At 35.8% G+C, this 12,609-nt stretch overlaps 1 protein-coding gene across 4 annotated transcripts in view; it reads right to left on the bottom strand.

Moving 5' to 3' along the window:
- The window catches only part of ASPM (assembly factor for spindle microtubules), a 34,907-nt gene that overhangs the window by 16,932 nt on the left and 5,366 nt on the right, over window positions 1-12,609 (bottom strand). The window contains exons 3-18 of one of the 4 annotated variants that reach the window (XM_072866574.1): window positions 12,192-12,261; window positions 10,905-11,381; window positions 8,838-8,939; window positions 7,959-8,105; window positions 6,841-7,086; window positions 6,617-6,684; window positions 5,926-6,067; window positions 5,717-5,847; window positions 4,865-5,040; window positions 4,619-4,764; window positions 4,455-4,540; window positions 2,855-3,073; window positions 1,738-1,954; window positions 1,506-1,651; window positions 1,275-1,403; window positions 317-511 (exon numbers count right to left, since the gene is read on the bottom strand). In XM_072866574.1, coding sequence (XP_072722675.1) covers window positions 317-511; window positions 1,275-1,403; window positions 1,506-1,651; window positions 1,738-1,954; window positions 2,855-3,073; window positions 4,455-4,540; window positions 4,619-4,764; window positions 4,865-5,040; window positions 5,717-5,847; window positions 5,926-6,067; window positions 6,617-6,684; window positions 6,841-7,086; window positions 7,959-8,105; window positions 8,838-8,939; window positions 10,905-11,381; window positions 12,192-12,261 — 2,697 coding nt within the window. Of the gene's footprint in view, window positions 1-316; window positions 512-1,274; window positions 1,404-1,505; window positions 1,652-1,737; window positions 1,955-2,854; window positions 3,074-4,454; window positions 4,541-4,618; window positions 4,765-4,864; window positions 5,041-5,716; window positions 5,848-5,925; window positions 6,068-6,616; window positions 6,685-6,840; window positions 7,087-7,958; window positions 8,106-8,837; window positions 8,940-10,904; window positions 12,262-12,609 lie in introns of all 4 variants that reach the window. The other 3 variants (XM_072866571.1, XM_072866572.1, XM_072866575.1) reach the window with 3 other exon arrangements.

The following is a 12,609-nucleotide window of genomic DNA, read 5'->3' as shown; positions in this document are numbered from 1 at the left end:
CAGTAATGTTCAGCAGCTGCAAAGAGGCAAGCCAACACAATCTGATCAGTCCTTACTTTGACTGGTTTAAGGTCCAGTGTTTTAATATTTATGGTATACCAAAATATTCACTAATTGTCAATTTAATGGCACACTACCATTTCTCTCTGAAGAGAGAAAGCTATCAAAACATCTCAAAAGGGTGGGGGGAAGGAAGTATTACATATTCATGAAGACATCAGTTGCTGCAAGCAGAACAAATGACCCTAAGCAAGCCTTTTTCTTAAGCGTTTCAGAGGGTTTCCTTGCTCTGTAATCTCACTTTAGATCATATTACCTGAATGACTGTGGCAGATTTACTTCTGGCTTCCTCCAGTTTTGTCTTTTTCAGATTTAAAAAAATCATCCTGGCTAAATATCCTCTCCAGTGCTTCTGGATGAAAACTGCTGCATTCGCTTTCTTCAGGATGCATCGACGAGACAAGAAGGTTATGGCAGATTTTTGAATTACCCGAGCAGCTCTGTCTCTTTCCTACAAAGAGTGAATTTCCACTGAACAGTTAGGACTGGAATTTTCACTCAAATTTTTGATGTATTAAAGTAACTATCTAAAGCAATCTCAAAAATTAGGCTTGTTGATGAAAGAACCCACATAAATACAACCTCTACCCCTTCTACACCACCGATTCTCAGAATGTTTCAGTTGAACACTGTTCCAACATCAAGTGATATGTATCTCAGTTAGACACAGTGGTGGCATTTATCAACCTTAATGGTGTCATAGTTTTAAAACCATCACAAGATCTGGTATAACTACCAGACAAGCAAGAAACACAATATCAGAACTCATGTGACTCCACTCAAAACACTGGTGAAGTTTAGCTCCTGAACAAAAATAATAAATCCATGCAGAAGTTTAATTACTCTTTTCATCTTGTAGACATCAATAGAATTAAAAATTAACTACTCCCTTCTTGTTTTAAGGAAGCAGTGCAACTATTTTGTATTTGAAATATTGGGAAAAGGGCCTAAGGGGTCACATGCTCCAATCGGAACACAAAAGAAAGAACAGTAGCCTTTAAACAAATGTAATTATTTCAGAGTAGTCTTAAACGAAAGTGGGTTTTAGTAGATTACACAAAGAAGGATGTATATTTTGATAATAAAAATGGTACTCATTCATTTAAATGCCAATATTTTTCTAATAAACCTGTATACTCCAAACAGTGAATTTATATTCTTTATTTAGTATTTCTCAAAGTAGAAACTATGAATATTGCACAGGCAAAGAGTACCTCAGAAAGTTTCAGTTCCCTTTTCAGCCTGTAATTCCTCCAAGCAGACTGAATTAATCGAGCAGCCCGAGTTTCTTGCCGAACATCTAGAAGCCGCGAACACAGAAATGATACGTAGGTAATAACAACCTATATAAACACAGAACACAGCAGGTTAAGGGCTGTACGGAAGGGCAGGACACATTCACAGGAGAGCAGAACACATTTACATCAACTCTAAAGGCATCTTACCTTCTCATCAGGAATTGTATTTGACATGTCTGAGGGATGAATCATTGCTGGTATTCCACCTAGGTCAGAAACTGCAGCATTGATCAGCTGGAAGTTCTTCCTTTCATTGTCCAAGAGCTCCTTGTATAGAACTGAGGCAGTTACAGCTTTGCAAAGAGAAAATGTTTGTCAAATCAAATTGTGCTTAAAAGAAATAGATTTAATATGAATTTCTGTGCATCAAATAACTCACTTTGGTCAAACATTCCTTCCATAACATTTAGAGAAGTATCAGACTCTGAAGAGGACAAGGAGGAAGAGTTTAGTCCCACTGTATGAGTTCTTGAGCATTCTACTGTTTGAGTTGTATGTTGGCACACAGCTTCCAAAGGCACATAACACGGCTGATAATGATGAATCAAATGACATAATACTCTACCATCTGAGAAACACACTGTGAAATTTTCCACCTGTTAAATAAAATACAGTAAGATACAAGTTCCTTGAATTTTTGTTACCAGTCAATCAGTATAAACTGCCCATAGAATTGTTACCTTGTACCTTTGGAAGTGACCAAGTGCAAATTTCTTTTTTTGAACAAAACCAAAAATTTATGAAACTAGTCCTTCCTTTGAACATTCACTGTACAGTGACACACTGCTGTGAGAAACCAGAAACAAAGATGTGAATCACTATACAGTGAATCTCCAAGGGAAACATTTAAGAAACCAAAAAGAAAGCAATCTTTCTACAGAAGGCTTCCCAAGAAACTTCTATAGATACCTTTACACTAGGTATTCAGGCAGAAATAAGCTCTGAACTTGCATCAGTCTTAACTGCTCTACCTTGCCCTTCAGAAAAAAAAGCAGGTGTGACTGTATTCTGACCAGAGACAAGTCTCTGAAGAGGGCTTTTCTTCTTGGAAGGAACAAACAACATGTCCCTTCTAAACAAACGTCTCTGAGGAGAGGAATTCCCCTTACCCCAAACATTAGTTTAATTCTCACGGTTCCTATAAAGGGTGAAAATTTTATGCACAAACACTTTTAGGATGCATGCTCATTAAAAAAACTCAAACCACCCCATATTCCAGCAAAAATGTTACATTTTTCAAAGGCATTTTTATGCATAAGACTAACTGGAAGGGGAGATCCTTTTCCTCAGATTTGTTTAAAAGGAGAGCTGCATCTAAACCCACAGAAAGATGGTTATTGCAAATCAGATTAAACAAAGTCCAGGAGGATATTTAAAACTAATTACCATTGGCTGCTACTACATATTTGATAGTTTGAAGAATTATGTTCTATAAGAATAAGCATTCTTATGACAGCAAAGTATATATTTGCTGAAGTGTACACAAAACTATTTACCTTGATATTGTAAAATCCACAAACAGCATTAACCCATGCCATCAGCAGCTTCACATTTTCACTGTAACTTTCAGGTGAAGAGTTACTACTATCATCTTCTTGTACTCTACAACAATTTGGAAGAGTCTTGAGAGCACCCAATTGTGTTTTTCTTTTGTGTGCATTCTTTAAAAACTCAATTTCTTCTTTTAACTGTTCCACATTAAGAAAAACATCCACCTATTAGGAAGGAAAAAAAATTGTATTTATGTCACCAACAGTCTGACATGACATGCATTATAGCAGCTGGATGAAGAGGCTTTAGATATGGCATTTTAAAGAGAAACTACTCTCACTACTTAGCAGTACCTGCCACACTGAATCAGTAGAGGATAACCTGGACTTGCCAGCATAGATGGCAGTGTCCGCTACCAACTGCTTCAGATAAAAGAACTTAAACCCACACTCCCACTGTTCTGTGTAAAACAGTTACTTCATTAGTTAATAGTTGGAGGAAACAAGAAACTTCCCTGAAACAGCCTGTGTAATTTCACCATGCTTTCAGAGGAAACAACAATTTCAGAGTCTCGCCTGCGTTTCTACTGAGTCCATGTACCACTCCTCCTCATTTAAGGGATTCTGAGAGTACTTGAGCTGGTGTTGTGATGGTGAGAGAAGATTTGGAGAACAAGTAGCATATCCTGGAGAACAAGTAGCATATTCACAGGGCTTGGATAAAGCCACTGCTCACTGAAATTATTTCTTTAATCACAAGCAATGAAACTGTGACGCATATAGGAGAACTAACTGGAGGAAGGTAACTACTTAATACTGTAACTATTTTATTACTTAACTACTGTTACATTTGATTTTTATTATGTTCTTCTGGCTCTCCGATAGTTCTGTGGCTACAGTCTTTGAAAGTCTTGCTTTGGTGAAATTCTACCTCAACTTGTGTCTTATTTTACCTTTTGTACTTTATGTTCTTCCAACTGGATTTGTCAGCTGGATACTTATTTTCTAAAGACTATCTGACTCAATTCAACTTGTAAAACAGTCTTAAGAAAACTATTTTTGCTTCCTCTTCCAGTTTTTTCCAGTGGCTTTGAAATGCCATTGCAATAATGCCTAAGAAATCTTCATTCTTATTTCAAGAATGTTTCTTCAAATTGACTGTTTCAGACAAATGGAAAAAAGTAGAAGAGCTATAGCTTCAGAGCTTACTCTATAATTGTCTATCAGAGAAACCTCAAAATGTCCTTTTCAGTTAGTAAGGGCTTACCAGCATTTTGAGACCAACATTATTTTATTTTTAATTATCAATTCTGTTGGCATACAGCATAAACTCAAAAGTAAGTTTTTTCCAAAAACTTCTATGAACTTCTATATAATAAAAAGCACAGATAAAATGTTATCTAAACTGCATTGTTAGGGAACAGTTAGCAGATTTAGGTAAAGTTCGCATGGTACTTCGAATGTACAAAGCGGATCATTTCACAGTCTAAAATTTGATTAGTAGATGCTTTCACACACACAACAAATATTCCTCAAAGACTGGTGTTTTCATTATTGCCCATTTGTAACTAGTAACAAACAAACAAAATAAGTAATTGAATAGTACCTGGAAGGCAAAGACAATTTTCCACAGTAGTGCTAATGTTCGTTCTCTGTGTCTATCCACAATATCCCTGGAGTCAATTGAAGCACCTATCAAACAAAACAGGGAATTAAAGTGTGCACTAGTCCTCCAATGCACTTAGAATAACCCTGATTTCTAGGCCTTACCACTTTCATCTTTCAAGTGAATTCCTCGCTCTTTAAGGACATTAAGAACAATGTCAACGTTATGCATCTTCTGTAGACGACTTATTGCAGGAACTCTCAGTTCTCTTGAAAGATTCCAGTTTTTGGTGAGAAGTTCCATTGTTCTCCTAACAGAGGGAATTTCACAGTTTAATGCCTTAGCTGAGCTCATATTAAGTATTATATAAAAGAAAATAAATAGTTCAAAATAATTCTGTATCAACGCACACAAGACGAATGCCACATTGTAAGTCCACAGCCAGATTTGTTACAGCAAAATCAAATTCATCAAGTGGAGTTTGAACATGACTGACAGGTAGTCCTAAGAAACCAAGATGGCGGGAAAGGTCACCTTCACCACTCAGGAAATCCCGAGAAAATGCAAGCAGGAGGTCTTTGCTAGCCTAAAAAAAAAAAAAAAAAAATTCAACACTGCAATATTTGTCAAGCAGAATACAAATTTTCATCCCTTGTCCCCCAAATTGCATTGCCCAATATTTAAAATGATATTTTTTAGCCAGTTCACACAGCTTTAATTGTCATACCTGGCTAGGTACAATGGCTAGGTACCCAGCTAGGTACTGAAAGCACCACCAAATTCAGGAATACTTTTTTCTCAGTCTGTCTGTCTACATAGTACAAACCCAAGAAAAGTGATTTTATTTGAACATAACCTATTTGTTAATCAAAGCCTTTGTATGACAGATGTTGCATAGTCTTTCCTATCACTGCAAAATAACAGAAAAAACAACCAGAAAAGACCAAACTGACTCGCAGTTTAAGATCAGCTGCAGTATGCTAGAGTGATATTTAAAAATAATGTAGAAGCTTAGCTTTAAGAGAGGGAAGCCAGATAACGCAAGATAACGGAATCCTTCCTACAGGACCAACAGCTTGAAATTTTCTTGGGAATTCCTTTACATGACCGTGAGATGATGTTTTGAGAATGTTCATGCAAAAGGCTGAACAGCCAAGACTTGTTAAAGAAAAGTACATAGTCAGATTAAAAAAAAAAAAAAAGTTTCTACACTGAGTCTTAGGACAATATTGGAGGGAAACATCAAATCACAGCTCTCTTACCTTGAACTCTGCATCTTTACAAAAGAGGCAAGGGTCATGGTCAATCATTCTGGACCGTTTGGCACAATCCAGAAAGCAAACTAACAGCAGCAATTTTTTCAGTGTGAATTTTGACAAAGCTTCTTCATGACCTAAAAAGATAGAACCCATTAAGTGACAGTTAAAAAATTAAGTGCTAAAAATAACCTATTTTTGGAAGTCATAGTTACCTTCTCGGTAAAGATGAGGCACAGTAGGATGTCTGTATTCAGCTGCAATGTCAGGGTTCCAAAGCAAGCGATTAAGGATAAATATTGCTAGACCCATAACATCACTATTACTTTCCAAAGCTATCAGTTCTCCATAAACAGTCTAATATGAAAGGAGGGGGAAAAAGCAGAACTGTTAAAAATTACCTTCAATACTATGAGGTTTTTTTTAATAACATACATTATTGAAATTCTGACATAGTAAATGGTAATTAGTTTCTAAAAATCAATCAGTTTTTCAAATCAGTCACTGAAGGATAAAACCAAAGGAAATTTCAGAAGATCCAGTCTCATTTCAAAACATGTATGATCATTTGCATCTGAGGAATCAATCAGGAACTTACTTAAGACAACCACATTTTTCTCCAATTTAGTTAAGAGTGAAACTGCCAGGAAACTGCCTTTGTGTTATCGGTGAGGGAGTTAACTTCTACTTTCCTTGATTAAATATTTTCCTTTTTAATAAGGTAAGCGTTTTTTTAAAGCAAGTCTGTTGTAATAATTTAAAAGAGATGTAAACATGCTATAACTGAATTGAACCTACCTGAATTAGTAAAACAGAAAATACAAAGAAACCGGAAACATCCCCTACTAAAAAAAATTGCTAGATGTCCTTTAAGCTTTGATTATAGACCATAAATTCTGCACTTACCTCCAGACCTATACGCAGCCACAAAGGGTTGTAAGATAAAAGCCAGTTCAGGACTTTCTGCCGCTCTCCTGCAAGAGAGTGTCTTGTAATTTTACTTCCAGCAAACACTTCATAATATAATAAAAATTTTTATCAACCTACTTTAGATTAAATCAACTTAGTGTGTGACTAATCCTTTTTCTACTTACAAAAAAAGAGAGGATGCAAAGTTTTAGTATTCTTACCTACATCTTTCCAGAGGTGTCTGTCTCTACGAACCAGCAAACGTCTAGTTTCAATCTCAACTTCCAGCTTCTTAATAGCTTTAACCATTGTTTCAGATGTAAACAAACGGCAAGCATCACGTCGTAACTTATTCAGCTTACGATGAGCCATATAAGCTTTTAGAGATGCTTCATCTTTCGTTGGTGCTTTAGGAACACTGGTTTTATGACAGTTCTCTTCTCCCAAGATAAGAGCAGCTGCATTTACTGTTTAAACACACACAAAAAGTATGCATTTACATCTCAATAAAGGTAGTTTGTCCACCTCATTTATTTTTTTCCTCTCTAAGTTCACATTTTGTTATTTTCCTTATGATTAATGATTTTATCCCTCAGGAAGCTTATCAGCTGTTGCACTAAATATATATTGTCAACTACATGTATATTAGTCAAATATTTAATATAACAACACTTATTTCATAAGCAAGCAGTGCTAGGAATTCAGTTAAGATCAATTGTACTATCTTCAATTTTTTAGATTGAAGCTAAAGACAGAGGAAAAAGTACATTACCATCCTTTTAGTAAAATGACAGCTATAATGTTTTTCAGCAGGTGGGGTTTCCCCACTCAACACCCACTGAGGAGTGCCACAGCCACCCATTCCAGTGTGTATTTCTTGTTGCAGAGCACGCTCCCCATTCAGGTGCGTGGTATGCTGTGCTTGGCTTAAGTGTGCCTTCCCCACTTATCACAAGGGGAAAATATGACTCTGAAAAGGGTTAGATGGTTATAAAATTCTGCTAGAATGGACAGCACCGTCTCCAATGCGAGAACTGCTTTTGGTTTAGCATATTCCATATTTTCTAGCATAACTGCCACTGAAACACATTACCAAATAGGTGGTTTATGATTATTACAGTATTAAGTCAAAGGCTGAAAAAAGGGAAACACAGGGGATACATAAGAATTAAAAACCAAAATTCTACTCTTACCTAAGAGCTTAATGTCACACAAACTAAAGTGACAAGTTGGGACTAGTGTTAAGCTAGTACTACTTACTATTCATTAATATTAATAAAGTACATTATATAATGTTTAAGAACGTTAAAAGACAAAGTGAAAATTCTTGTACTCTTACCTTGTGAGGTGTTTGTTTTTACACTGAAGTCATCAGGGGTAAGTACAAAATTTAACCACCAGGTGAAACCTCGTTGCTGCTTCTCCTTCCAACGTTCATCATAAAACATGTTTTTAGCAGCAAAAGGCATTGGGTGCCTAGGGATGACTTTAAAAAAAAAAAAAAGTAAGTCTCTGCAGTTCTTGAAATGTTTGATAACCAATATACATTTCATTGTGGAAAGGATTAACATTTGACACTCCATTTAGCACTATAGCAGAAAAAAGCAGATTGTTAGAATCTTCAGTGACTTGTAGATCAGCCACAAAACATGGATTAAGTTATTAAAGCACTAGAACAAAGACAAGATTTCTAGAACCCAGGCCATTTGCAATGCACATATTGGGGCAAAACCAAGTTGAGTTGGATTACATCCACGGAGAACCATTTTATAGATGCATTTTTCTGGTCAGATCAACTTAGTATTATTAGCTTTGCAAAATCAGTATCTTTTTGGTAAGAAGTTTTCTCTTCTTAGGTATTCTGTTGTTGTATTAAAATGTTATCAGATATGGAAGAGGCATTTTACTGATAACCATCAGTCAGCCAGGAACATATCCGTATTGTAGCTTTTACACTTACAGGCAAAACTGGAGGAATGTAACATTTACCTTCAGCTGGGCATGTGTTGCAACCAATTTTCTTACAAGTAGTCAAAATGGAACGTGAAATGTTACATATATTTTTCTACTAGATTTTGATTCATTGTAGGTACAGTCTTGTATTTCATCTCAACTCTCACCAGTTGGGTCTTAACCAATACAGTACAGCTACCAGTACAGCAATTGTGACATTCAGTTCAGTGTATACTGTTTTACTAAATACCAGAAGTCTGCCTACCTGTTTTCAGTGGTTTCACAAATGTCAGGTGAGACTGAGCCAATCCAGGGATAGGTTTACTAATTCTGTTGGTAGTTTTAGATGCTTTCTGAAGTAAAGAACCTACAAGCATTAACACACAAATATCAAGAACAAATATGTCAGTGAAAGTTAATGTATTAAGGTTCATATCACTTATAAAGCATGGAACTAGAATAATTCCCCATGAACCCATGCAAAATACCAATAATCTCCTGTTGATGGAAAAAGTTAAAGCAAACCAGTTTGACTAAAATTAAAAAGGAAAAATAGTTAAGAGTAAATAAGTGCTATTGTATTTCACAGTTCTTCCATACACTAAGGAAATGCACTGTTTGCAATTCATTATCATATGGCTAGAAACACTAAGCTAAGTGGTAAAAACATAATGTGTATTCTATAAGCATCTGGGGTAAGAGGTATGACTTTTTAGGGCTTGACTCACCTCTTCCCAGTTAGATTGCATACTACATTGATACTCATTTCCAAGCAGCCTCACTTCTGTTAGTTTAGGCATCAAGGCACTAGCTAGTAAGTATTATCCACCACAGCGGCAGAAGGACTTAAATAAAACACAAGGAAAAAAAAATGCAGATCTAGGCTTTCTGAACTCTCAGCATGTAAAAAACCACACTTTTAGCACAATCATTTTGCTATGTTGACACCAAAGGAAGGATTAAAAAAGTATGCTGTTGCAGATGTACTGTAGTTGCTGCCTGGCACCCCCTGACAAGATAGTACTTCAGAAACAAGAAAGATAGAGATCATAAATTACAGGTTGCACTCTCCTGCTTAGCTGAAGTAGTGTTTTTCAAAGAACATTCACTTCTAGAGAAGTGAAGTCATTCCAATCTCTCATGCACTTCTAGTAAATTTTAAGTACATTCTGATAATTTTTAATAAAGTTGGATCTCAAATGGATTAAATTAATGACAGGCATTTCAAAGTTAACTTAGTAGTGAAATACGATTTTACTTTGTGAAACCTAGAGAAGACACCTATGCAATTAAAAGAATAACAGGTTATATTTCTCAATAAAAATTGTCAAGAAGAACGTAACTCAAAGCTGTCATCATTTTTGTGTTTTACAACTAGGGTTAAGAGACACCAAAGTAATTTTGGGCTCACCAAATACTTCCTTGTCCAGCCCATCTATCCTTACCGTAATGGACAAATAGAAATAACCTGGTAGATAACACAGCTTTCCCTGCTGCACACTAACACAGTTAGTGTGTTATGTTTTTATGTAGACTATCTTAAACAGCCTGAAATCAAAGGGCATTGCTGAAAGCCCCAAATCAGATCTAGATCGCAGAAGAGATCATTTGAACTGAAGAAAGCAGTATATGTTATTTTGATCCAAAAGCCATGATGAATTTTTCCTGTTAATTATATCGCAGGGACTGCATGAAGATTCTGCAAATTAAATGCTTCTTTCAGTTACAGACCCTCGTCCTTCCTCTATTCCAGAGCATATTTGAGAACGGAACATTTAGAAAACCCAAAATACATTGAAATACAAGAAGTCAACTTCTTCTGATCCTCAAGCAACAAAGTATTTGCAAACTATACAGGCAGAAAGATCTACACAAGGCTGACAACAAGCTAATTACAGACAGTAAAAAGCAGGCAGTGTGAACGAGACTTGAGAACTACATATTTGAAAACACACGACAACAGCAATGGAGTGAAATACAATGGTAAGCGTACATATGACAGAAGTCTCGTGCAGTGCATAAGTTTCTAGTAAATTTGAGTTGTTATATAACAAGGGCTCTGCTCGAGAACTGCGAGATACTTTTCTTGTTACTGTCATTAACAAAGTTTACAAAAGAATAAAGTAAATTTGAAGCCAATTACATAACCAAAACTCTGACCTAGTTTTCAAATTTTTAAAATGCAGATAATATCTAACAAATTGCAAAGGCTTACATTTCAGAAATAGGAAATATATTCCTGACTGTTGCTTAAACAGTTCAGTTTGCTATACAGATTTCCATAATCAAAGGCATCTTTCAGAAAGTGGTAAATGAAGGAAATACTGCTCACCAGCTTTCTTTCTCTGCCCTACTCTCTCTCGGTTTGCAGGTTTGAAGGCTGATGGTCTTACAGTAGTATGTGTTTTATTGTCCATGCTAGACGTAAGAGTTCTTTTTCTTTCCACTTCTTCCACATACACTGGAGCTGTAACTCTGCTATTTTCTACATATATTTCACTTTTCCTTTTACGACCCAAAGAAGTTGATCCAGTAGGAGATGAATTTACTCTCTCATTGTGACACTTATTTTCAGCTGAAATGGGACCTATAACTGGAAGGTGTTTAGATATTTCTGCTTTTGTATGTACAGGAACCACATTAGCACATTTCATTATTGCTTTACTAAGGCATTTTTTAGATTTTGGCTGGAGGGTTTCCATTCCTTTTCCTTCAGCAGCTTCAGGCTTATTTTTGATGACAGTGGCAGAAAGAACTGGACGCTTTTTTGGTTGGTCTCTCTGAGAAGAAGCGCGAGTCTGAAGTTCCTCTGTAGAAGGAAAACTGAAATTATTTTCTTCAGGTTTGTCATAATGAAGTACCTGTGATTGTACATTATGAATCTCAAAGACTTCATTTAAGTTGTGTTCTATATGAACATGTGTTTTTCTCTCTATGCCTCCATTTCTTTTCCATTTTGAGGGTAGGAATTTCTTCACAACATACGTCTCTTTAGTAGATGATATTAAAGCTGCCTCAAGTTTGGGAGTCTTTGATTGCTTATCTGACAAGCTGTCTTTCACAAATTGATCAGGTGACAGAATTGGAACAGGCTGCTCTATTATATCTATATCCACTTGATAACTGTCATTTACAAAAGAATCTGGACTTAAAATTCTCCTTGTACTTAAAACAGGCACAGATGCTGAGTGCTCTGGAGTGCAAACTGGCGAGAGTGTACAATTAAGAATTACTTCATTGTTTGAAATAGGCGGTTGTGTTAATCCAGTAGAACTGTATGCACTTTCAGATTCTAATTCTTTGTGCTCATCAACAAATTTCTTGATGTTACAGCTATCTATTTCAGGCAGTAACTCCTCATTTTCAGTGGCAGCAATATCTGAGAATGTAGATCTTCTCATTGAAAGCGGTGTGCAAACAGTATTACTATGTTCTTCTAGCATTGGTGCAATAGGAGATATAGGCAGTTTATTTTCTGAGCCAACAAGAGAGTCATTTCCTGGGGATATACTATTCTGCATTGCGTTCTGATTTTCACAAGGCTGAAGTGGACTTCTAATTCTGTTCACCTTCTGGGAAACTTGAAAGGTTTTATTAACATTTTTAACTTTCAAATTACTTTTTTTAACTTTCAATGAAACAGATGTTTCTGAAGAGTTTTTCTTTTTTATAGTATCCCAAAGACTCTTCTGAAAAAGAACCACAAGTAAAAGTTATGTAGAAAGTCAGCATACTAAGTTTTATGTGCAAAAGTGAACATTTTACTAGTGTATTCATTCAAAGTCTAAAAATACTATAAAAAGAACACCTAGGACAAAATTGACCATAAGTTATTTCCAGGCTTGAAAGCAGCTTTCTTTGGTCATGTTTTAGTTTTATTCTCTAAGCTGTAATGCACCAGTATCTACTTTCCAACCCAGCTGAAAGATTTTGAAGACAATGAGCATTCCCTCAGACAGCATCTTTTATCAATTTTTAATTCTCTTTCATTGAATTTTCTGCTAAGAAAAACAGTATGTGTCAGCTGTGCCAAAGTA

Source organism: Ciconia boyciana, chromosome 7, assembly GCF_034638445.1.
Source record: "Ciconia boyciana chromosome 7, ASM3463844v1, whole genome shotgun sequence".
Taxonomy (NCBI): domain Eukaryota; kingdom Metazoa; phylum Chordata; class Aves; order Ciconiiformes; family Ciconiidae; genus Ciconia; species Ciconia boyciana.
This window is presented reverse-complemented; position numbering and strand designations above follow the sequence as displayed.